Below are 27120 nucleotides of genomic sequence, written 5' to 3' on the forward strand. Positions count from 1 at the left end.
TCTTCCACTCTTATGCATTTTCAGCCTTTTGCATCTGCATCATTGGTCCGCACTTCCATCATAATTAATGCTGACCACCCCCCCATCCCATTATTCCTGGCCATAGCAGCATGGGAGACACAACACCTACCTATTCATCCCAGAAGATGGACAAACTTTTATTTGCTGTGGATTGTCTGGTGGGGAGACATTAAGAAATATACAGTGCAATTTCACGTAAGACAGAGAGTATGGAAAGTCTTTTGTTCTCAGAGTAGAAATATCAAATGCCAGAGGGCATTGGTTAAAAGGTGAGAGGGCAAAGTTCACAAGTCAGCATGCTGTCAGGTAGATGGTGAAAGCAGATATGATAGTGGTATTTAAGGGTATTTACATTGGCACATGAACAGTTTGGGGATGGACCAATCTGGACTGTGCCCAGGCAGAAGGGATTTGTTTAGAACGGCCAGTCCTTAGAGGTGAAGCTGTGAATCACATACTTCCTGTGCTCTTGTTGTGGTCTCTGCTACCTTAAAAAAAAAGCAAGTGCAGATTGGGGGACTGCATTGAAGAGGCACACCTGAAAAGTCGCACATGAACTGTTAGTGACTTCCCACTTTCAGTCTCCACCAGAATCTCGGTTTCAATTCCTTGAGCACAGGCCAATGTCATTCTCACATAGACTCAGTGCCTCACCTGGAAAGTTGCAGCTCAGGAACAGTATAGCATGGACATCCCTTCAGTCCAACAAGTCTGGTCCAACTGCAAAGGAAATATTTATAGTGGACCCACTTTCTTCTTCGCACCCAGTGCCCCCTATGCTGATTCAACACTTGTGAAATGCGCAGCTGCTAATTAACCTGCTTCCTGGCCATACCTGGGATGTCAGAGAAATCCTTGCAGACATCTTTATCTTTAGCTTTAAATGCCCATCCACATGCATGTATGGTCACAAACAGAGCACGGGTGTTTGGTATTGAAGCCGTGTCTCCAGCATTGTGAAGCAGTAGTCCTAGATGCTCTCTGGCATCTCTTTGATAATTCCTGGTGTAAGTTCATCTACCTACATCTTTAATTCAATGCTACAAATACAAAATGCGTGAGAGACTCAGCAAGTTGAGCTGGAAAGAATAAACAGTTGGCTTTTCGAATGTTCCCCGTCCTTCTTCAGGATGGGAGGGGGAACGTACCCGAATTAAATGTAAGGGGACATGAAGGAGGTTAGCTGGAAGGTGATAGGTGAAACCATGTGGGTGGTAAATGTAAAGAGCTGGAGAAGAAAGAGTCTGGTACGAGAGGAGAGTGGACAATAGGAACAATAGGAGAAAGGGAAGGAGGAGAGGACTCGGGGAAGTAATAGGCAGGTGAGAAGTAATGTGTCAAGAGTGCAGGAAAGAAAGGTGGGGAGGGGATTTGTTTATTGGAAGGAGAAATTGATATTCATGCCATGAGGTTGGAGGGTACCCAGACAGAATATAAGCTGTTGCTCCTCCACCTTGAGGGTGGATTCAATTTGGCACAGGAGGAATCAATATTGGAATTGAAAACGGAATCAGAATTAAAATGTTTGGCCACTGGGAAATCCAACTTGTGGTGGATGGTGTAGAGGCGCTCAACTAAGCAGTTCTCCGATTTATGCTGGAACTCACTAAAGTAGAGGAGGTCACGTCGGGAGCACCAGACACAATAGACAACCCCACTGGATTAACAGGTGAAGTGGTCCTTCACCTGGAAGCATGGTTTGGGGCCCTGAATGGAGGTGAGGGTTACTCAATGTTGTAGTCTCTCTCTACTTGCAACATGCGCGTTTACTTGTGTACTCTTTTGGGTGCCTGTTTCAGGAAGGATGTGGTGGTACTATTGCAAAGGCTGTAAAAAAGGTTTACGAGAATGCTGTCTGAATTAGGGGGAACAAACTATAAAAAGGGACTGCAAAACTTGGTTTGCTTTCTCTGGGGTGTCATGGGCTGAGGGTAGTTTTGAAGGAATTTATACAATTAAGAATGGCAGTGACAGAGGAGACAAAGTCTATTTTCCAAGTGCAGAGATGTCTAATACATATCTGGAGAGAGTACATGCATTTAAACTGAGGGCTGAAGTTTACGAATGACGTGTGGGCCAAGTTTTTACACAGAGAGAGGTGGGTAATTGGAATACTTTGCCAGGTATGATGTTAGAGGCAGATACAATGGGATTTTGTTAAAGAGCTTTTAGATGAATATGCAAAGAACTGAGGGATATGGATATTGTGCAGGCAGAAGGGATTTAGTTAAAATTGGCATCATTTTCGGCACAGACATGGTGGATTGTGGGCCTCTTCCTGTGTTGTTTTACATTTTATTTCACGTGTTCTGTATCTTGTAATTTCAGCAATTATTCCCCATCTGTTTCTCTCCACCTTCACTGCCTAAATAAAGATCGAATTTCATTAATAAGCATTCATTCCAATGAGTCATGCAGAACACATTTTGCTCTGTCCACCCTTCCCCCATTTCCTTGTTTATTCAGTTTTCCAGATCTCATACACCATTACCTGACTTCCTTCTCCATGACTCCCCAGACATATCATTTTTTCATTTCTCCGCCTCTAGTTAATCCACATTTTCCTGGACAACTGGCATTTTTGGTGCTTCTGTCTGATTCTCTGCAAAATAATTTGGGGTCTATATTTTCGTAACACACTGAGAGTGAGAGTTTCCTTACTTCCAAACAAGTTCATGGTGTAGGATGTGAGTGGAACTGGATCTGTGCTAGAACCTTCAGACAGTCTAGCAATTATTGGTTTATGCCCCCCTCTCTACCCTCCTAGTGACAAATGCTAATGTTCCCACATAATTGGTTTGGTTTGCTTTCCCAGTGGATATCAGGGCCCTGGGGACTGTGGCTGAGCAGTGAGACCTTAGATACAAGTGGTTAGTGACAAGAAAGTTGCAAAAAAGGTGCTTGGCACACTGACCTTCATTGTCTGGGTAGGAAGTACAAGAGTTGGGACATCATATAACATCATAGATACTTTAGGGACATTTAAGTACTCTTAGGTAGGCACATGGATGATAAAAAATGGTGGGCAATAAAGAATGAAAGAGTTAGTTAGGTTTCCAACATCATGAATCAAATGGCCTCTATTGTGCTGTATTGTTCTGTGTTCTATTATAGGACACATATATAGGATGCCAGTTAGGCCATACCTAATTAGTAAAATATATTGTAGTGTTTTCCACACTGGCTGAAAGACTTGGTTACGCTGGAGAGGGTACAGAAAGTAGTCAGGAAGATGTTGTCTCAATCTGAGGGCAAGATAGAAGGGAAGATTGGACAGACCAGGTCTGCATTCTTTGAAATGAGGCTGAGTGATTAAATAGATCTATCTAAGATTAGAGGATGCATAGTTAAGGTAAATAGGCAGTCAGTTTTCCCACAGCTAGGGATTTGGGGGGTGCTTGGTTCAAAAGGTATACTTGGGAAATTTTAGCATAACAGATTTATAATTGATATGTGGGAAGAGCTGCTAGAGAGCTCTTCGAGGCAAGAACAGTAGCAACCTACAAGTGGCATCTGGACAGGCACTTGAATGAACAGCACACAGTGGGACATGGACTTAATGTACGCAAGAGGGATTAGTATAGCGAGATATGACCTTCAGTTTATACTCATTGGGCCTCTTTGTGGGTTGTATGTGTCTCAGCGATAGGCAACTGGGAAGCAGATAATTAAACAGATTACCTGGTCATCATCTTTTATGACATGTTGAAACTTGTGTAAAAAATTGGCTGCAATAATTCCCAAGACGTATCAGTAGATGTATTTCAGAGGTGCTTCCTACTGGGTCTGTGTGTTCTGGCAGATGCTCTAGAAATAAAAGTGCATCTTTTCGAATTTAACAAAATATTATCCACTGTTTAATATGAGAACACTGAAAGCACTCAGCCGAATAGGAAGTTAATTTGGAAGGAGTAACAGTTAATGGGACAGGGCAAGGACACTTCATCAATATTCTGAAGGTTTACCAGCTTCCTCTTCCACAGAACTAAGTGTTTGTAAAATTCTCCTGAATTTATTTGAGAATTTCAGCATCTGTAAAATTTTAGTTTGTACATGACTCATTTTCTCTCTGACTGTGTCCTTCGCACACTGGCAGCATTTTATCAACATTATTTCCTGCCTACTAAATGAGAGGTTGATTATCAATATTTACTCTGCTATGTTCATCCAAGTTAAGCAAATAGGGATTCGCACAAGTATTCTTCTTTGCTGCTGTTTATCAACCAAGTTAGTTCTGCACTCTCATCTCAATATCGAGAATATTTCTGATTCCCCAGTTTACTCAGATAGGTGGGCGCAGTCGTTTCCCCAGAGTAAGGGAGTCTAAAGTCAGGCTTCACATGAAAGGGGACAGATTTAAGTGAAGACCAAGAAGCAAGTTTTTTTTCTCACATGACTGGTGGATACGTGGAACGAGATACCAGATGAAGTGGCAGAAGTGGGTACAATTAAAACATTAAAAAGACATTTGAACAGATACATTGGACAGAAAAGGTTCAGAAGGATGTGAACCAAATCTCTATCCTCCCTGATGGAAGTAGCTTAGATAGGCAATTGTGTCATTGCGCATGAGTTAGAACATCCATGATGTTGTTTCCACGTTGTATAACTCTGTGATTCTTCTATACAGAATAATCTCCAATCTGCCAAACAGTTATAATGAATTGGACAGCCAACTAATCCACTCAACTTTGTTTACTTACTGCCCATTATGCTCCTGACAGTTAGGGCAGTAAGTAAGCAAAGTCATCTATCTCTATTTGTCCTGACTTTCTTCCCAATTGTGTTTTAGGCTCCTTAGCCACACACAGATCTAGAAGGATTCTTCATTGCGGTCTCAGTAACAATTTTTTTTTGACTATTCAGAGTTGTTAGCCCTGACCAGAACCTCAGAACTTGGAGGAATGGAGGACCACTGTCTGTCTGGCCTTTACCCTTTGATGTGTTTGGCATGACCAAGAGTCAAAGCATAAGACCCTGACAACAGGGACAACACAAGCCAACAGAGCTGTCGAGGTCTTTGAGGTACACAAACCTCAAAACATAATGATAAGACTGTGGTCCTCTTGGTAGAACATTGGCTTAGTTGACTGCCAAATGCTTTGATAGATATGAAGGTTGCTCTGAAGTGTGTTAAGAAATGTAATAAAATGATAAACAATGGAGATTTCTCAAATATGACTACTTAATAAAATCTAAGAATGCATTAAAGTAATCCAATAAATGCCAGCCGTTAGTCAAATACTAAAGATATAGGCTTATAGTGAAAGGGTAAAAGTTTAAAGCATAAGTGTGGGGCACAGAGGGTAGTGGGGGCCTGGAAAGTGCCTCCTGGGGTGGTGATGGTTGCAGATACAATAGAAGCATTGAAGAAGCATTAGACAGCATGAACAGGCAGGAACAGAGAGATGTGGGTCATGGGCATGTGGAAAGGATTAGTTTAGATTGATAGCACTTAAACCATGGGCATAATGGCCTGTTTCATGTGGACAGGGAGGGAGTGCCATGCAGCCTTACTCAGGTCATGCAATTGGAGGAAGATGCTTTGTCAAGACAACCTGCTGATTACTCAATTTGTGATTATAATGGGCATTGTGTATCGAGTGGCGACTCAACAAATTCAGTTCTTCAAAACGACATCAGCTTCAGCATATCACTGCAGCGTTTGCATATTTTAGTATTTGTGTCATATTTCCACACTACGAATGAGCCGTTAACAACATAACCAGTGGAGGGTAACAATGGACAAACCAGTGCAGGGTGTGTAATGTCATGTTCTCTGTGATGTTCTGATTTGGGCTGATTCATCCTCTGTGTATGTTGCATTTGTTATTCAAGTATTTCTAATGGACATATTTTCTTCTCTGTGTGTTAGTATATGTGTGGGTATGTGAGTAATACACGTTCACGTTTACTAATCAGAAACCTCACCCTTCCGTTCTGTGTGATAATCAACTTCAAATGAAATGTAACTCAGTTATTCCGAATTATGCGCGGGAGATGCCTATAAAATGGGAGCAAGATATTTTGTTGGGATGATCCAGAGTAAACTGTGAATTCTGAGATAGTGTCCTCCTGGGCTACACTGAGTACAGTCAATAAAATTCCACTATGAAATACAGTAATGTCATTGCATGCTGAATGCAGCAAGGCTGGAGTAATTCAGTGGAAAATGGGAATTTTAATAGATATCAGAGCCATTATAATTTTGGTACTGATTGCAAAAGTGGAAAGATGGGCCTCATTTGGCACTTGCCTTTATTTGCAGAGCCCTGCAATGTTTCAGTTTGCTCAACAGTTTTCCTGGACCAGGAGCCACTGCAGAGATTGGTGGCAGTCTGTAAATGCAGTGTGCTGGATTTCCTGGCCAGGACTTCAGGGCCCGGGGAGTTAAACCTGCAAGGGCTGGATTGTTGTTTCTGCAGTAAAAGCAAGGAGGAGAGTAGGGCATGGGAGTGGGAGTGGATGAGACAAGACGTGGGGAAATCTGGAGAGTTGTACTTACCAACAACAGTGGATCAGTTTTCCTTCGAGCAAGGGAGGATGAAGGAATTGTGTATTCCTGTTTGTGAAAGCACACATGCACCAGGAAGGAAGAAGTTACTCCCTTTAGCAGTGGGGGATGTTGATTTAAAATAATTGGATGGGGTGTTGCAGAGGACACAAGGAAAGCTGTTCATCCAGAGGATGGCAACATTCAGCAGCCCGCCTAAATGGGTAAGAGTGGTCGTGAGACACTTGGGAGTAATGAAGATGCCCTTTGAGTCTGGGGCTACAAAGAGATAATGTGTCACGGGGAATGGACTAAGTTAGTTGTTCTTGCCATGTCTGCCATGGTCAGGATTGCCCTCCAATTCCCTAACCTTTCATCATACCATGCTCTGAGCGTGTCAGAAAGTGGGCCTGTACAATCTCTGCAATCAGCTCTGCCTGTATCCAGGGTAGGAAAGAACACTCTGGGGACATTGGACCTGCTTGCTTGTGAATATTTTTAGTAGACAATAAGATTATTAAAAATATAAAACACACACTTATCTCAGAAACATGCAGTCGAACTGTTGTGTGATATTCATTTAGGTTAAATACTGGAATCGGCAAAAGTGATCCCAAAGGGACTTCACCAGAAAACAGTGAGTAAAACTGACCAGTGTTTGCTATGCACATCACATGCTCCAGCACTTCCTCTTCAACAGCTTGACTTGAAATGTTTTAACAATGAAATGAAATCATTGTAGCGTTTAGTTTCTGTCCTTTCCCTATTGCCTGCAGCAAATTAGTACGTCATATTGCAGTCACCTTCTGTAACGCTTCGCACATCAGCTAATCACTTATCTCATCTCAAAGCTTGTTGCTGCCTTGACTAAATTCCACTGACAATACATCTTTAGTTGAAAGCTCTGTTGTATTTCTTGAAACAGTCCCATCATCACAAACAGAGTATGCGGAAATTGAAAGGAAAAAACCTAGCCAGCCGAGTAAGTATCCCATCTCGAAATGTGTTTGTTAATCATGAAGTACCTCTCCATTTGACTGTGATGGCCAACCCGCTCTGCCGTTCCATCTCTTAAAGGGTTAATTGGCATAAAGGCTCACAGTTGGGGGGAAAAGTAAACTGTTTAGTGCAATTGTAATTGACAATTAAGTAACTAGTGCATCACTTTATTAAGCTGTGTTTCTCTCAAGTAAATTACATTTCAATTCATTCTTATCACTCAACATTTGTGGACTATTGTTTGATTTAGTTACGTCTAATCCTATTTTTCTAGGTAGTAACCAGAAATGGCACAGACGGTGATGTGAATTGCTAATTATTTTTACTTTTGTGAACTGACACGTTAATTCTCCCTTTTTGAATTCCAATATTTCCTAATATGGGAACAGACGTTCATAGAAGTTAATACATTAACATGAGAGTTTTCAGCCACTGAACAGGTAAACAGTATCCTAATTTTAAAAAATAAGAATGCCGGTGTGTGGCCTGAGGATGTTATTCCATTGCCAAGGTTTACGATATTTATTTGACTACAACCAAGTTGGCCAAACATGGAAAGTAACACTTGTGTTCACATGGTTATCTAATCTCATGGGTGTAGGAAGTTTTGCTTAACCTTCAGCTGATGCCACCCTCAAAGGATCACTCTGCTTTCACTTCTTGAAAAATACTGCTTGGTTGTTTTTTTAAGGACTTATGTCAAAGGTAATGCCCTCAGGGGCAAATAGGACAACAAATTTCATCTACACATGGAGTGGGCAGTACAAACTTTTTATTTCTTCTGAATAATTCCCATCTGCCTTCTGAAAGACTTCTTGGTTGCTTAACCCAAGCTGATGTAAAGCATTTGATATGGAAAGCCTAGAAACAACAGGACACTTCCCCCACAGAAACATATTATGTAAACTTCCCTTCAGCCCATCACACAGAGAATCAAGCACCCATTTGCTTCAATCTTATTCCATTCTCTCCATTTCCACCATCTCACAAACACAGACTATAAAGGTAATGAATTAAAGATTAACTATTTGTCACGTGTACAATACATGTAAACATTGTGAAATGTTCATTTTCATCAATAACCTACCTGGTTTGAGGAAGCACTGGAGGCAGCCTACAAGTGTTGTTTTGCTTCCAACACCAACATAGTGTTCCCACAAATCACTAACCTTTAACCATATGTCTTTTGAAAGAAATTGATGGAAGTCATGGGTGGAAACTGGAGCACCCAGAGAAAATCCACACAGTCATGGGGAGAATGTACATATTTAGAGGTTGGGTTGGGATATTTAGCCATTCACCCACATTCTAAGTAGGAAATTGTGTTGCTGGTAACTCACGCAGCTCTGGAAACCCATGAGGCTGAAGGAGAACCTGTCAAATTCTCACACATGTGCACACACACACGTACACAGTGCCAGTGTTCGGCATCAAGCCTAGGACCCTGGAACTGTGAGGCAGCAGCTCCAGCCACTGTGCTACTGTGGCCTCCATTGGTACTACTAAAGGAAGCTAGGGTGTGAAGTTTGTCTAAGTTGAAATATTTTCCTAGTTGACACCGACATCACATTGTAACATTATATCAGAGAGCTCATGGGAAGTTGATGGAGGGAAGGATTTTCAACTGCTTCCACACTGTCTGGCTACGTCTTTCCCTCTTACTCCTCTGAGTACCTTACTACCTACATACTTCACTTTCATTGGAGGTAGACCAAGCCCAACAAGACTCCAGTCTTAAGCCAGATGATTGCAAAGTATGATATCACTTGTGTTCTTGGTAACATCATGACTATACCGTGCAACATAAAATGTCCCGCACTTGGAAGGAAATAACACAGCAGCAAACCATGTGTCTGTTTAACTTCTCCTTGCAGAAAAAAGTACAAGTAAACCATTGACAGCATATTGGTCTGACATTGTTTTCAGAACTTTTGTTGTAGATTTTTCTCCACAGAATCCGCTCCACCAACTTAAAAGCAACTTGTGGAAAGTTACTTCTAAATGCTATACAATGTTATAAAGCTAACAAATCTTCAGCAAAATAGGTGGAATTAATTAAACACTAAGAAATTATCAAAGCAATGTTATAAGAAGGATGGTTCTGTCGGAGGAGTGTTAAGTATATTTTTAACTGTTTAAGTCTATTTTGATATTATTTATGGAGAACTAAAGTTGATAATATTGCTCAAACTAACGAGCTAAAGGTTGGGTCAGGAAATGTAACTCTCGGCAAACTATTGCTTAAACATTTAATGAAGAAGTGGTTATCTTAAAGAGATAAAAACAACAAAAAAAACTGTCAGAAAGAGCAGGGATAGTTCTTTACAGAATGCAAAGTATGGATGTGGATGATATCCCAAAACAAATCAATCTCAGTCACAAGAACAGTGTTGGCAGAGAGATCGATTAACATATTTATTATTCATTGCCCCCATTGGTGGTAATATCCTCATCCTGGCCTCTTGTTATCACCTCCAACTCTCACCAGAGACAGCAGATGACCCTAAATTGGTTTTAAATCCTTTATGTTCCAGAGAAGGAGCCAATGAGAAACTGATACCCGTTGATCGTTGGTAGTACTTCTCAGCAATAATTATATCTAAAGAACATTGTCCATACACACTTAAATTACCAATGTTCTCCATTTGATCTGGATGACGATTCAGGAACCTAGTCAGGTGGAGGGGATTGGGTGGAGGAGGCAGTATTAAACAGAAGACTCTGCCACCCCAAGTACATTTGGTGACTGTCCGAACTAACAATGTGCATATTTTTCTTTGTCTTTTCAGAACCGGCGCCATCTAGCAATGGGGCAAATGCAGCACCTACACAGGTAAAAGAATACTGTCAATTGTCATTGTGTGTGAGCACTGGAATATCTCAGCAGCAATAGGAAAAGGGAAAAGGGAAAAGGAGACTGTACTCCAAGTGAAGGTGTTCCATGTTACTTGGCAGCAACTTTTATGGAACTCCAGGTCCATCTTCAGTCCTGGTCAGTGTAAACAAATGCCAAAGTGCTAATTAAAAGAAGAAATTACTTATTCACTGCCTAAGTGTAGGATTCCTATAATCCTTCTTTATAGGAAGGATGTGGAAGCTTTAGAGAGGGTACAGAGGAGTTTTACCAGGGTGCTGTCTGGATTAGAGAACATGCCTTATGAGGAGAGTTTGAACAAGCTAGGGCTTTTCTTTATAGCAAAGAAGAATGAAAGGTGACTTGATACAGGTAATCCAGATCATATGAGATAGAGTGGAGAGCCAGAGATATTTTCCCAGGGCAGAAATGGCAAGTAAATGGGGGCATAATGGTGGTAGAGGCAGATGCATTAAGGACGTTTAAGTGTCTCTTAGACTGGCACATGGATGAAAGAAAAATTGATGGCTATGCAGAAGGGAATGGTTAGATTGACCTTGAGGAAGTTAATAGTTTGGCACAACAACATTGTCTGAAGTGCCTATATTTTATTATACTGTTCCATGTTCTAAATATCACATCAATGCACACAGCAAGAACAAGACAACATTTAGACATAGGTTGATTATTGGACAGTGATGCTCACTCCACACAGTCACAACATCTGGGAGAGGGAGTGAGAGGTGGGTCTCCACTGAGCAGAAACCCAACTTAATGAGCCACAGAAAGATTATAGTGGGTCAAAATTTGTTTTTTAGAGATTGACTTAACTCTTGACAACCTATGGCTCTTCCCCCATCTATGAAGTACAATCAAGGAGTGTTAAGAGACACTCAACACTTTCTCACGTGGAGTTCATCCATATCATCAGCATTCACCATACTACTCACATTGACTTCCCCCAACTACAAGACAGAACAGAAGTGTAATATGACACTATCCACTTCCCCGGGTGAGAGCAATTGCCAACGACCCCCAAGAAGCTCGACACCACCATTCAGTAGGCATCCCATCCACTCCTTCCACCCCAAAAACATTCCCTCCATTCATCACCACTGCACAATGGCTACAGTGTGCACTGCCTATAAAACACGTTACTCACCCAGCTGTAAATAAGTGACCGCTAACTCCAGTTTGCTTCCTACTCGAGAGCACAAAGTAATCTTCTGATATTGCAAATAGAGTGCAATTTGATCTCTCATTTGATTTTCCTGTGACTGTCAACAAAAGGCAAAACAGACAGCAAGTTCTGGGTCACAGTCAAAATATGGCCAGACTGAGGATTAGAATAAGGTACATCATCACTGTCTCAGATGCATGTAATTGTGCAAAATCAGTTTTATTATCATGGGCATATGAAGAAATATTTCTTGGTTTGTGACAGCATTACAATGCAAAGGTATAAAATTACTAAACATTACATATGTAAATATTGTAAAACTACAAGAATAACAGGGATCAAAGATCATTCAGAAATCTCATGGCAAAGGTAAATAAGCTGTTCCTGAATCACTGAATGTGGATAAACAGGCTCCAGTACCTTCTCCTTGGTGGTAGCAATGAGAACAGTGCATAGTGAGGATCCTTAATGATCGATACACTGCCTTTAGAAGATGTTATCAATGTTTGGGAAGGCTGTGGTTATGATGACACAATGTAGGATAATGAAATGTAATGCCCTTTGAATATGTATCAATAGAAAACAGAGAGATTGGTTTTGTTCAGACTACAGGGATGAGACAAGTTTAGTAACCAATTTATTGGGCCTCAGTTGTTTATTATTTACATTAATAAACTGCAACAGGATGAAATATGGAAAGAACATAAAATTTGTCCTGTGGCATTAGTGCTAGGTGGGAGGATTAGTTGTTATGTAAATATTTCAACCTGCAATGAGTTTGTATGTTCCTGTCAGGATAAAAGACAAGGATAACAGGTTTAGGGAAACTTGTTTTTTTTTTAGAGCTTTTGAGGTTGTCATTAATAGTAAAAATACAGTGTATAGCAGGTATAGACAGCAATAAACTAATGAGGTACTTGAAGCGTACACCAAATGCAGGAGAACTAAAAGAATGCACAACATTGCTCTCACCAACAAGGTGAAGAAAAATTCCAAATGCTTCTACAGATATATTAGTAGCAAAAAGATAGCAAGGGGAAAATGTGTCCTTGGGAATATCAGAGTGGTTTCCTATAAATGGAATAAAAAGATATGAGGAGATCTTAAATAAGTTTGCATTTGTACTGTTTTTAAGCAAGAGGAAGTTCCATAGCTTATAGAAATGAGAAAAAAAAATATTACGGTCATAGTCTCTATAAAAGGTACAAAGTAGGAAGTGTTTACTTTCTTGAGGCTAATTTCAGCAGATAAATCCCCAGTGCTTGACAAGGTGACCTTATGAAAGGCATGCTCAGAATTTGCAGTGAACCTACCAGCAGTATGTAAATATTTTTAGCCATGGTTGAGAACTTATAGGCTGATGAGCCTGGATAAGCTACTGGAAAGTACTATAAGGGGCTGAATAAAAAAATGTATTTGGATAGACAGGGACTAATTATGGATAGCCAAAGTGAAGTTCTTCCACCATTTTGTGTGTGTTGGTTTTTACAGGTAGTCAATATGGTTTTGTGCTTGGTAGGTCAGGTCTAACCAATCTATAGACTATTTTGAGGAAGTTACCAGGAAAGTTGATAAAGGAAAGGAAGTAAGTGTTGTCCACATGGACTTTAGCAAGGCCCTTGACAAGATCCCATATGGGAGGTTACTCAAGAAGCTTCAGTCACTTTGAATTCAGGTTAAGGTAGTAAATTGGATTCAACATTGAATTTGTAGGAGAGGCCAGAGAATGGTACTAATTGGCTGCCTATCTGACTAGAGGCCTGTGACTAGTGGTGTGCTTCAGGGATTGGTGCTGGGTCCATAGTTGTTTGTCTTCTTTACCAATGAGCTGGATGATAATGAAATAAACAGAATCTGCAAATTTGTGGGTGAAACCAAGGGTGCAGACATAGTGGACAGCAAGGAAGACTATCAAAGCTTGAGGCGGGAGCTGGACCAACTGGAAAAATGTCCTGAAAAATGGCAGATGGAATTTAATGCAGAAAAATGTGGGGGTCTTGAAATCTCATATGACAAACCAGAGTCTGGCTTATACCACAGACAATAAGTCACAAAGGAGTGTGGTAGGACAAAGGGATCTGGGAATACTGATCCATAATTCCTTGAAACATGACACAGCTGCTTATGGTAATGACAAGTTTTAACTCATTGACCTTCATAAAGTATTAGAATATTATATTTGCCATGCTTTGTAACTTCAAAACATAACACTAATTGAAATCAGGATGGGAGCCCAGGAGAATGTTCATTTTAACTTCTAGTGAGGTATGGTAGAGTGATGACATATGTCATTCATGTACATTTATATATAACCCATAACAAATCAGTTAAATGAACAAAAATGCTTAGTGAGGCAATATATTACACTATTGCTCAAATATTACTGAAGTACTAAATACTCCTTACTCAGCTATAAATTCCAACTCAATATAGAATACAACTCAACTATATACAGAACATACTATATAATTCAACTGTTATACAGACATTCACAGCACAGTAAATTTTAAATTGTCCCATTCAGTCCTGAAGATATAATCACTGTGAAGCCTTTCTTACTCTTGCGGGATAACATCTTTCCTGACAAGGTCAGGTCATTCTACTTGACAAGTGATACAAACACAGATTCTGGGACCTCCTTTGTAGTGGCTGGAAGGATTATCTCTGAGACTGCAGCACTAAGTGATCATGATGCAAAGGCTAAGGGGCATTCAATTCCTTGACTCATAATGCCTAACGCAAGATGTCACAGGCAAGATTTATTGGGTGCTGTGGATCGTAATATTTGAGTACAGTGACTTACAAAACCATTTCCATTAAGTTTTCAAAGCTTCCTCACACTGCTTTGTTCACTGCCATTTCTTCCTGACCTACAGTATGGCTTCATGGGATTGAGTACAGTAGACAGGTTTGGCAGAAACTTGGTTGAGTAATTGACAAATCCTGAAAAAGTTTGCAGCTTTGACCTTGGGGCATCCATCACTGCTTGTTTTCTCATTACCCTTATGTAAGCTTGTGCACCAATGGTGTAACCACACTAAGTGATGCTTGGTTTGAGGAATTTATACTTGCTGCCTCATGCTCTGATCCCATAATCTTATAACCTTTTTAACACCATCTTGAGATTTTGGAGATATTCCTTGTCATCCTTGCTAGTAACAATTATGTCATTCAGGTAACACTGGGTATCTGGTCTGTCTTACAGAACCTGGTACATAGCTTTTTGCCAAAGTGAAACTCCAGATGCTACTCCATAGTCATGAAGACTTTTGTGAGTGTTTATGGTGAGAAATACTCCAGATTCTTCCCTCATCTCCATTTGTAGGTCAGCCTCAGCGAAGTCCACTTTGCTGAAATGTTTTTCTCCAGAAAAGTTTGCAGTGATATCCTTAATCCTGGGCAAACAGTGTTGATCTACTTTCAGTACTGAGGTGATGGTGATCTTAACAGATCCTGACAGATCCATTCTTATTGGCTACTGAGACCACTAGCCTGGCCATGGGCTCCTCTCAAACTTGGAATGGATTCCTATAGCCTCCATTTGATCTAGCTCACTGGCTTTTATATCACAAATAGTGTAAGGAAACAGATGGGCTTTGTAAAACTTGAGTGTAGCATTTTCATTTAACTCCATTTAACCCTTGATATGTTTGAATTTTCCAGTGCCATCCTTGAACACTACTGTAACATCATCCAGTATCTTTCTTAATTCACTTTTGGTGGCATGCAAATGATGGATAGATCCCCAGTCAAATTGTACTTGTCTTCACTGATCAGGGCCCGATAATTTTGGGCCTCCTGTTATTAACACATACAAGCCCAATGTGGTTTGCTCAGTGTTGTATTACACTGTCACAAATGCTATTCCCACAGGAGTGATCTTTTCTCCAGTGTAAGATCTTAGTTAGATAGCCACATGCTTCAATTCAGTATCTTTAAACTGCCATTCAGATTCATCTTCTGGAATGACTGAAACAGCCAAACCAATGTCGTATTCTATTTTAATTAATTTGTCAGTCACTTCTGGTGGAAACCATTTTGCTTTTCTCTGGTTATTTTTTACTTTGTAAATCTCAAAGTGAGAGAATCCATTGTCACTCTTATCATTATCAGACTTTTCATCAACAGCATGAAGGTTTATTTGTTCATTAAGTCCCGTGTTGTATATATGGGCTGTCATGGTCTTTCCATAACCATGATGGTTCTTGGCAAATTTTTTCTTCAGAAGTATTTTGCCATTGCCTTCTTCTGGGCAATGACTTTACAAGATGGGTGAACCCAGCTGTTATCAGAGATGGTTTGCCTGCTGTCAGTTGTCACATAACCAGGACTTGTGATATGTTCCTGTTGCTCATACGACCATCCACCATCTGCTCCCATTGTTTCACGTGACCCTGATCAGGAAGCTAAGCATGTGCTACAACTTGCCCAAGGGTGACCTGCAAGCTAGTGGAGGAAGGGAGTGCCTCCTTATGTAGAGATGTATCTCCACCCCACCACTTATCATGCAGACTAATGCTCATTTTGAAACAGCAACTTGACTTTTTATTATTTCCTCTTCCCTATGCAATCCATTAATTTTTGTCTGTCCACCAGGCTCTTTCTAAGTGTCCTACATTGTTGCATTTTCCCGTAAGTTTTGCCTTTAAACCTGCATTGGTTTGGTATACTGTATGTGAGCCCATGCCACAACAGCAGACCAGTTTCTGTTTTGATGGTGAAAGAAGCTTTTTTGTAAGATTCCACAATCTAAGTTATCTCTCAGTGCATCATTAAGCCCATCACTGAACTGACAATGCTCAGAGAAATTTTTCAATTCAGCTACAAATGCAGAAATGGATTTTGCTTATGAAACTTAAAGCATTCCACAAGTAACAGGGCTTGGCTTCTTGCACTACTTTCACATTATCTGCTACACCTTACCCAAAGCTCATTTTAGATGGTTTGATTGGAGCAGTTAAACTTCGAAGCAAACTTTATGCCTTTAACTTCAATGCACTCAGCAAAATTGGCACCCACTTTTCATTGACTATTTTATTTGCTTAAAAATATTGCTTAATTCACTTATTATACAATATCCAGTTATGATTTATGCAATCAACCACATCAATCTTTCAAACATAGACAGCCACTTCTACATTTTCTTTAATTTATGGTTATTTTTACCAAGTGCACATTGTTTAGGAACCTGTGAATTTGACCATTATCTGTCATTCTTTTTAAACTCAACTATGTCAGTCCCTTCCTGAAAAGACATGCAGTGTTCCTTTTCTAACTTGAATACCTTGTGGTGCTTCAACAGGTAGCAGTCAACATGGGTTCATTTAAAACTTCCTTGTCACCACTGTTATGTTTTGTAACTGCAAAACATAAAACTAACTGAAAGCAGAAAGCAAGAGCCCAGGAAAATGTGTCTTAGTTTGTCTTTACTTCAAGTAAGGTGCACATATATAATATGGTGATGTGCTGACGTACTTTTACATATAAACTATACCAAATCATTTAAACAAACCAGAGTGCTTAATCAAACAATATATTTAGAATATTACTCAAATATTAAATACACAGTAATGCTGAAGTTGTATAAGACTTTGTTGAGGCCTAAATCAGAGTTTTGTGTGCTGTTTTGGTCACCCAACCATAGGAAAGATAACAATAAGATTGAAAGTACAGAAGAAATTTACAAGGATGCTGTCAGGAATTGAGCACTTGAGATTGAGGAAAAGTTTAGAACAGGTTATGACTTCATTCATTAGAGTGTATAGAATGAAGGAAGATTTGATAGCAGTATTCAGAATTATGAGGGATTTAAATAATGTAAATCTAAACAGGCTTTTACCACGGAACCGGCATGAAACTAAAACTAAAGGTCATGGATTAAGGGTGAAGCATAAAATGTTTAAGGGAACTTGAGGGGGAATCTCTTCACACAGAGGGCGATGGAAGAGTAGTACAAACTGGCAGTGGAAATGGTGGATATGTGTTTGATATCAACATTTTTGATAGTTACATGGATGGGAGAGATATGGAGAACTTTAGTCCATGGGACTAGGCAGAGTAATAGTTCAGCTATGGCCAGATGGGCCAAAGTGCCTACTTCTGTGCTGCAGTGTCCAATGACAATGGCATTAGGTAGTTTCAGTAAGTGAGGGTGCACCTGGCAAATTGAGTTTAATGTGGGAAAGCATGAAACAATAAGAGGAACCAAGAAGAAATAATAATCTCAGTGGAGAGATACCACAAGCGATTGAAATACAGGTGGGATCCAAGCATTCTACGTAGTTATGTTAACAAAAAGCTGAAGGCAGGTCTAACAAGCAGCTAAGACTGCAAATGACATTTTAAAATTGCAAAGACTGGTTCCCACTGCACTGGGTCCTGGTGAGGTCACATCTGCAGTATCATGTACAGAAGTGTTTCCATTATTGAAGAAAGGAGATATTGGTTAATTCCTGGGGTGAGAGTGTTGTCTTACTGGGAGAGGTTGGATCGTATCCCATGGTGTGAGAAGAACAAGGAATGACCTTATTCATATATCTCAGACCCTGAGGGCACAGGACAGGGGATGTAGTGATATTTCCCTTAGTGAGAGAATCACAAACCAGGGGACAGTGTTACTAGAATGTAAGTGGGTGATGCGGACACTCACTTCACACTGATTTGAGTGGGAACTTCTGACTGGGGAGTGGGGAGATCTTTGGAATTTGCTGCTCCAGAGGGAAGACAAGAATGGATCACTGAGGGGTGGAATTCAGGAAGAAACAGAATCAGAATCAAGTTTAATATCACTGGCATGTCATGAAATGTTATTGTTTTGCCATAGTAGTACATTGCAATACATAATAAAAACTATAATTTGCAATAATAAGTATATATTATACACTCATATATATAAAGTTTGGGATTGAGGTCCATTACAGCCCTGATCATGCTGAATGATGGAATGGGTTAGACGGGTTGAGTGGCCTTCTCTTCTTCTTGTATTCCTGCTGTTAGGCTTTGCCAACCAAATTGCCCTGCATTAGTTGTAATAAGGTTCATTGATTGCAGTGGCTTATAATTACTTGTATGCACAAAAGCAAGGTCTGGTTCCACCTCATGTCGGGTAAAACAAAATGGAAGGAAACAGGAAGCAGTGGTAACCAGGACCAGATGCAGTGGGGGAGGGAGGGAGAAACTGAAGTGTGAAACATCCAGCAAGTAATGCATTTAATCACCCAAATACAGAACATCTCCTCCCAGACCCCACAACCTCTGCCAACTGTATGGAGCAAGGCAGTTAAACACTTATTTTGGCCCCAAGTTAAATTGTGGAACTCTACAGAGAGACAGGCGCAGTCTTCACAACCTACCTTTCATTGAAGTGTGAAGACGCATTGCACACTTTGTTCTTGTAAATGTTTTCTATTTTGATATTTTGTGCCCCTTTCCCCAGCCACCTTCTGGAACCGTTGCAATGATTATAATGCTCATTTGCCTGTTGGGTCATTCAAGTGCTGCCTACCATGTAGATTCATAGAGGCCAAACCAGCTTTGGGTACCAATCACCAGCTGGGTTAGAACAATAAGGCAACACACACAAAATGCTGGAGGAACTGCAAGTCAGACAGCAACTATGGAAAATCATAAGCAATGTTTAGGACTGATACCCTTCATCAGGACTGGAATAAAGATGAGAAAGAGTCAGAAGGTGGGGAAAGTGGAAGAAGAAGAACAAGATGTTAAGTGAAAGATGAAACTGGGAGAGGGGGAGGGTGGTGAAGAAAGAGCTGGGAACTTGTGAAGACGTATTCCCAGGAAGGATATCCGACTGTGGTAGCAGATCTGGGTGAGCACATGGTTGAATATATACCTAGCCACACTTGCTACCACAGCCACATATCCTTCTCGGGAACTTGTCATTGTAATTTTCCAGCTCTTTACTTCAACCCCTCCCCCCTCCCGATTTCACTTTGTGCCTCTTCTTCCTCTCCCCCCCCCCCCCGCCCTACATTTTTCCTCTGACCTTTCATCCTTTTTCTCAGTCCTGATGAAGGGCCTCAGCCTGAAATGTCGACCGTCTATTCCTTTCCATTGATGTTGCCTGACCTGCTGAGTTCCTCTAACATTTTGTGTGCAATTCATTGGAATTCCAGCATCTGCAGATTTTCTCAGGTTTGAACAACAATCCAATTGATGCTGGAATCACCATCACTGGCCCTCCAATTTGAATTCCTTTCCTCCACCTATCTTCTCATTCTGGCCTTTTCAAGCCTTGGTGAAGAAACATTGACCGTTCATAGATGCTGCTGGACTTGCAAGTTCCTCAATTATTTTGAGTCGATTACGGCTCCTGAGTGCTAAGCATAAGTACAAACAAGTCCCCTTTATATAAGGAAGTGGATTGACATTTTGCAATGATCCTGGGGGTAGTTTGAATTTGCATTGCACAATTATTGTAACCCAGTTCCTTAGTAACATGTAATCCTTGAGAACCAATAACATGTTCGAGCTTGTTGCTTCTGTAACAATGTTCACAATGGCCCAATATGGCAGCTCCTGAACGTGTGTGTGTGTGTGTGTGTGTGTGTGTGTGTGTGTTGCTACTATTAAATTTGATGTGTAGAGCTGCCTGCATTCTGTCTACCATGTGCAGGTCTGTGGGGGAGAGTGAGAAATTGGGTTTTGTAATTTTATCTCAAATTGAAGGTTGAAGAAATATGAGGAAGTTATTACCACTATTTCCCATTTCTCTTATCTATTTGCAAAATGTAGAGAGTTAGACACTACCACAGAGCAATTGAGTGCAGTTGGAACATTCAACTTCCCTTCCTCCTTCTACCAGCACACTGTGACAGCAGTGTGCACCGTCTATGGAATGCCCCATGCTTACTCAACCAGGCAGTTCTGCTAGCCCCTCCTGAACCCCCACCTTCACCTCTCCTGCCCTGAAGGAGAAGGACAGCAAGGAAAAGGAGGAACAGCACCACCCTCTCTCTCCCTCATTCGGAAATCCATCTGCAATGGCGTCACCATGCCGGTCCAAATCCTGGAACTTTGCCAGTGTGGCAGCTTCAGAAGGTAGCCCACCACAAACTTCTACATGTGGGATGGTTAAGGGAGGGGTGATAAATACCAGCCTTGCCAATAACACCATCCCCTTAAAAATGAGAAATAATCCCCACCACTCTTGTCTGAAAATATTCCTCCAGAAATGGTTTTCCTGATGACCATTTCCAGCTGAGAATTGTTCCACAGGAGAAAGTATGCTCTTCGTGTAATCTACTGATTACACTGTGCCTACTGTGCCTACTGATATTGTAAAGAACAGCTAAGATCCCTTATCACCAGAATCCATGCTGCTTACCCCAAATTACTGAACCTCTCTGCTCCCCCCTTAACCTTCCAGACATTGGCAACCAGAACTGAGTGCTTGGCTCCAGTTCAGAATCAGAATGAGGCTTGTCATATGTCATGAATTTGTTGTTTTGTGGCAGCAATACAGGACAATAAATAAAAGTTTCTACATGTTACAATAAGAAACTTGGAGTAAATAAGTAGTGCAAAAACATTGCAAGCAGTGAGAAAGTGTTCACAGGTTCATGGACCATTCAGAAATTAGATGGCAGAGAGGAAGAAGTTGTTCATACAGTACAGAGTATAAGTCTTCATGCTCCTGTAGCTTCTCCCTAAAGATAACAATGTGAAGAGGATATGCCCTCAATGGTAATGGTCCTTAATAATTTATACTGCCACTTTGAAGCATTGTCTTTTGAAGATGTCCTTGATGATGAAGCTGACTGAATTTCCAACCCTTCACACAATATGGCGATGCAAACTGTTAGAATATTCTCCATGGCACATTTATAGAAATTTTCTTGGTAATATACCTTCTCAAACTCCCAATGAAATAATACCGCTGCCGTGCATTCCTTGTGATTGCATCAATATGTTTATCAGGTGATAGATCCTCTGAGATGTTGACACTTAAGAAACTGAAACTGCTCACTTTTCCATTGTTGATCTCTCATTGAGGATTGGTGTGTGAGTTATTTCTAATCCAGACTGACTGTGTTGGGCAAATCAAGGATCCAGGTACCAAGCGTTGTATAGAGGCCCAGATTCTGAAGCATGTTGCTTAGTACTGATGGGATGATGGTGTTGAATTCTGCGCTGTAATGAATAAACAGCAGCTGATGGAGGTATTGCTGTTGTCTAGTTCATCCAAGGCCAAGCAGAGAGCCAGTGAGACTGCATCCACTGTAGAACTATTATGGTGATAAACAAATTGCAGTCAGGTCCAGGTCCTTACATAGGCAAGACCAACCTATTAAAGCACTTAAGCACAGAAGATGTGTAAGCTAATAGGCCACAAATCTCTGTGTAAAGAAACATCCCATATTTCTCCTTTAAATGTCTCCCTTTTCTTCTTAAAACTATGCCCCCTAGTATTTGACATTTCTACTCTGGGAAAATGATCTGTCTATCCTATCTATGTATCTCATAATATTATAAACCTCTACCATAGGGGTTTCCAGCCTTTTTTTATGTCATGGACCTCTACCATTAACCATGTGGACCAGGGACACCAGGTTGGGAACCCCTGCTCTATCAGAACTCCTCTCAACTTCCAGAGCCCCAGGGAAAACAACACAAATTCGTTCGACCTCTCCTCAACTCACATGGTCCGATAATCTAGGGAACATTATGGTTCTGCACCCTCTCCAATGCCTCAACACCCTTCCTGTAAAACTTATCAAGTGTGACCTGACCAAAGTTTTACACAGATGCAACCAAACTTCTCAACTCTTAGAATCAACATCTCTGCTTTTTCATTTACCAATTGAGTTCCATACAATCTCTAAACACCATCTCCAAATTTTAGTCAACTTCTGCATATACTGAACTGTGTTTCACAGCTGTAACCATTAAATGTAATCATGTCAGTTAGTCTGGAAATGAAACAACCCCAGAACATTGAGAAATGAAGAATACAAAATAATAGATACTTACCCTGTGTCTGAAATTTCAGCCTCTATACCCCTCCCTCTCTGTAACCCCAACCAGTCTCTTCACACCCTCCCTGTAAACCTCTGGCCCCCACACAGTCCGTCTGTATGACCTCTCCTGCCCCCAAAACCTCTCTATGCCTTTGTAAACTCCTCCCTTGAGCTGCTACATTGATTCCTGTCTGTAACCTCTCCTACCTTTACACTCCTCCCTGTCCCCATATATCCCTCCTGCCACGACATCCCGCTATCTGTAACCTCATCCAGTCCTTAACCCTTCCTTGTTTCTGTAATGCTGTGCAAGCCCTACACGCCTCCCTGTCTCTATAGTACCCTCTAGCCACTATGCCCTTGTCTTTCTCTGTAATCACACAAGCCTCTACTCCCTTCCATCTGTAAATCCCCTTCAATCTCTACACCCTCCCCATGTGTAACCGCCTCTTGTCTATAATACCCTCACTGTCTCTGTAAACTCTTCTGGCCTTTACACCCACTCTGCCTCTGTATCACTCTCAGTTGCTATTCCTTCACTGTATCTGTAACCTTCCCAGTCCCCTATCACCTTCCCCATCTCTGTAACTGCCTACCATCCTGACACCCTTAATGAAACATTTAATATCCCTGGGGAGATTTGGTCGTGCAGATGTAAAAATGTTTTTCTTCTGTCATCGTAAATATTTGTAGATGGGACAAAATCGCAAGATTGAACCCGGTGCAGGTGGGAACTGTCAGAATTTCAAAATTCTTTGCCCCAGAGGGAGGTAGAGGGCAGATCACTGGGGTAAGATTAAAGAGGGAGAGATTAATGCTTGAATGGTCAGGGAGTGAGTTGGCAGGGGATCGAGGATGATGGAAAACTGGGGCAGGAGAACTTGGGGCTGATTCTATTGAATGGGGGAGGAGGTTAGCGGAACTGAGAACTTCTTCTGCAGTTTCCGTGACATCAGATGTTGTGGACTGTTTAACTATAAAACCATGCTTTGGGCGGAATCTCTAATCTGACAATGTATATCTAAGCGTGCCAAAGGCTGAAATTCCTGAGATGTTTTTTCCTTACTTTTTCTTAAAATTAAGAGTTTGTTGAATCAAATTCGGGAAGTAGTTGTTATATAATACTAACTTGTACAGTTCCGAATTTTGTTACTACAAAGGAATAAGATGATGCAATCTACAGCAATTAGATCTACAGTAGCCTTATTAATCTTTCATGGGATGGCTGCACAAATGCCCATAGAGAGATAGAGAGGGCGGAAATCTGGATCATACCCGGGTGCCTGCAGCTGCACTACTGCAGACCACATTTATCTCTGCTCCATTGTCACTGCTTTGTTTCCAAGTGTCTTCTCTTCCTGGGAACAGACACAAATGACTGGGAACACACCGTGTCAGCCATCAGCTGTGGAGAGACACATGGTCTGCATTTCTGGTCCGGGACCCCCAAAGAATGTTCCAGCACCCAAGAACAATAGCTGGTTCCTGCCCAGGCACTGTTTCCTGCAACTTCTGTTTGCACGTCAGATTTCCAGCAGCCGTGCAGATCTTATTTTAAATAATAATTTACTTGGAAACTCCCTCCAAATGGGCAATCATGTCAAAACATTTTGAAAGACTGAAGAAGCGTGTAAAGCCATGAACATGATAGTAGGGTGGATAGTCACAGTGTAATTTTCACAGGGCAGGGAAATCTAAAATTAGAAGGCATATGGTTAAAGTGAGAGGGAGAAGTTTAAAGATGACTTTGTTTTCACACAGAGGGTAATGAGTCTGTTGAACAAGCTGTGTACTGTTACAACTGTTGGACAGGACGTGGTAGGAAGGGACATGGGCCAAATTCACGCAAGTGGACTAGCTCAGATCAGTATGAACAATTTGGGCTGAAGGACTTGTTTCCATGTTGTCTTGCTGAAGGGTTTCGGCCCGAGAAGTAGACTGTACTTTTTTTTCCATAGAAGCTGCCTGACCTGCTGAGTTCCTCCATCATTTTGTGTGTGTTTCTTGGATTTCCAGAATCTGCAGATTTTCCTTTGTTCATGTTGTAATACTTTCTGACTACTAAAATGCCCTGGGGCAGAGAAGTGGAACGACTCGCACAGAACGGGTAGATTGTAATTCAGATTCCTCACATAGTCAGAGAACTGTCAGATATATATCTAAGCCAGACAACGTGGATACCTGATGGGAAATAGAAACTGTGCTGTGACCGGCAGCAGATGCACTGAAGAGAGAGAGGGGGAGTTGATGCTGAGAGCCTCTGCTCTTCAGGCAGCTGTTTGAAATCCCAGTCCTGCCCCTGAGTTGTATCACCTCCAGCAACAAAAATAAATTGTAGTTTAAACAAAAGGAAAACAACCGCTGCCTGAGCGGCTGCTCACATCTCTGTATGAGCCTGGCTCAGCCACCAGTGCAGCTCAATTGATTGCTGAAATTTCAAGCGAGGCAAGTCGGCCCAACCCAGCTGTGCTGATCCCAGCCTTGATGCTGAGTTCCTCCAGAATGTTGTTAATTACTCCTGCTCACGTTCTGTCCCACATTTCTGCCAAACATGCCGTCCTCTCTCACCGGTGTGCTGCTCTTGGTTTGTCCCTCATCTACATATGGAGAGGGGGTGCGCTTTACCGCCACGAATTGGTCATTGAGATGTGAGGGGAGCCCACTCATCTTTGGGGAAATCGATAACTGGTTGAATTACAAACACGAGTAAGTCTGCAGACGCTGGAAATCCAAAGCAACTCAAGGTCTCAACGCGAAACATCGGGAGGTTATTCTTTTCCATAGATGCTGCCTGACCTACTGAGTTCCTTCAGCATTTTCTGGTGTTGATCTGGATAAGTTAGCATTCATTTTGAGAGGTCTAAAAGCAAGGATTTAATACTAAGGTATTGGTCATATTCCATTTGGAGTTTTGTGAGCTACTTTGGGCTCCATATCTAAGCAAGGATGTACTGGCTTTGGAGGATCCAGAGGAGGTTCACAAAAATTATCCTGGGAATGAAAGGGTTAATGTTTGAGGCGTATTTGATGGCTCAAGACCTGTATGCATGAGTTTAGAAGAATGAGAGGGGATATCACTGAAACGCTGAAAAATTGAGAGGCCTAGATAGAATGAACATGGGGAGGATGTTTCCTATACTAGGGGAATCTCTGACCAGGGACACCCATTTAGAACAGAAATGAGAGGGAATTTTTTTAGCCTCAGGTTGGTATATTTGCAAAATTCATTGCTACATATGATAGGTACTGGATCAGTAGGAGTGTCGACATTTTGGGGAGAAAGCAGGGGAATAGTGTTGAAAGAGAAGATAAACCAGCCATGATTGAATAGTAGAGCAGACTCAATGGGCGAAGTGGCCTAATTATTCTTCAGTGTATTGTGGTTCTGTAACATGTAAACCCATGGAGAGGGCAGATGAAGCGGGTGAAAACACAGCCCCTCAGGTCACTTTTAAATCTCACCCTCCCCCGGACCAAAGCCATTTCTTCCTTTAGAACTGCTCTGTAAACAACCAACACCTTCAATCCCAGGCATGCATTCAGAGGAAAACACTGGGGATCTGCACTTCCCATCTGTTCTCTGCAGCTGTTGACTCCCTCTAGGGATGTAATTCCTACTTTGTCCACCTGGAATGTGCTCAGTGGAATGTGCCCCTACAGCAATCAGTGGAGAGGGGAGGATTTAGGGTATGTATTCCCACCTGGAATGAACAACTTCCCCAAGCAGACAGCCCATTGTTCCGAAACTCTGCTCTTCTGGCTCTGAAATCATAGGACAGGACCAGGTCCTTCAGCCCAGCTTGCCTGTGTCATCCACCTGAGCTGTTCGCATTTGCACACATTTGGCCCTTATCCCTCTAAACCTTTCCTGACCACTCTCCTGTCCAAGAAAGCATTTTAAATATTGTAATTATAGCCATTTCTACCACTTCATCTCGTAGCTTGTTCCATACACCCACCACTCTCTGTGAGATAAATTTGCCCATCAGTTCCCCTTTATATCCTCTCATCCAAAACCTAGGCACACTAATTTTGGTGAGACTCAGACCCCATTCTGATCACTCCACACAAGTACAAGGAGGTGATCATTTTCAACAGATGACAGCCTGTCCCATCCCACTCCCCCTGACATTCAATACGGCTCCCATTACCGAGTCCAACAATGGACATGGGGGGGGGGGGAGCTGATCACCCTAACAAGAAACTCTTCAGACCCCAGCCATAGCTACAGGATTAAGTCAGGGTCTGTTGATCCCATGGAGGGAGACTCACATTCTGACTTCACCAGTCCTTACACCTGACTAAAGGGGATTAGTCAGCAGAGTGATGAGACACTCCCCACTTTCCTCCGTGCAGTTAGTCTATATCCACCACATTACTTGTCCCCTATTGAAAGTCTAGAAGTGTGATGGGACACTTCCCAGTTTTCTGGGTGAGTACAGCTCCAGCACTGTTATCTCTGTATAACAGACTATCATTACGAGCTGTAGCTTACTCCAACAGCAATTTCCAGAACACCAATGCCCCAGTTCTCATGGTGAAAGGGGAAAGGCAGCACAGGGCGAGGTACACCCCTGGGTTAATCCTCTGCAGT

The 27120-nt window shown here is 41.5% G+C and overlaps 1 protein-coding gene across 1 annotated transcript in view; it reads left to right on the top strand.

Moving 5' to 3' along the window:
- Positions 1–27120, top strand: part of LOC132399850 (carcinoembryonic antigen-related cell adhesion molecule 5-like) — a 96368-nt gene that overhangs the window by 64146 nt on the left and 5102 nt on the right. The window contains exons 12-14 of the mRNA XM_059980725.1: positions 7099–7151; positions 7440–7496; positions 10303–10346. Coding sequence (XP_059836708.1) covers positions 7099–7151; positions 7440–7496; positions 10303–10346 — 154 coding nt within the window. The remainder of the gene's footprint in view (positions 1–7098; positions 7152–7439; positions 7497–10302; positions 10347–27120) is intronic.

Source organism: Hypanus sabinus, chromosome 1, assembly GCF_030144855.1.
Source record: "Hypanus sabinus isolate sHypSab1 chromosome 1, sHypSab1.hap1, whole genome shotgun sequence".
Taxonomy (NCBI): Eukaryota; Metazoa; Chordata; class Chondrichthyes; order Myliobatiformes; family Dasyatidae; genus Hypanus; species Hypanus sabinus.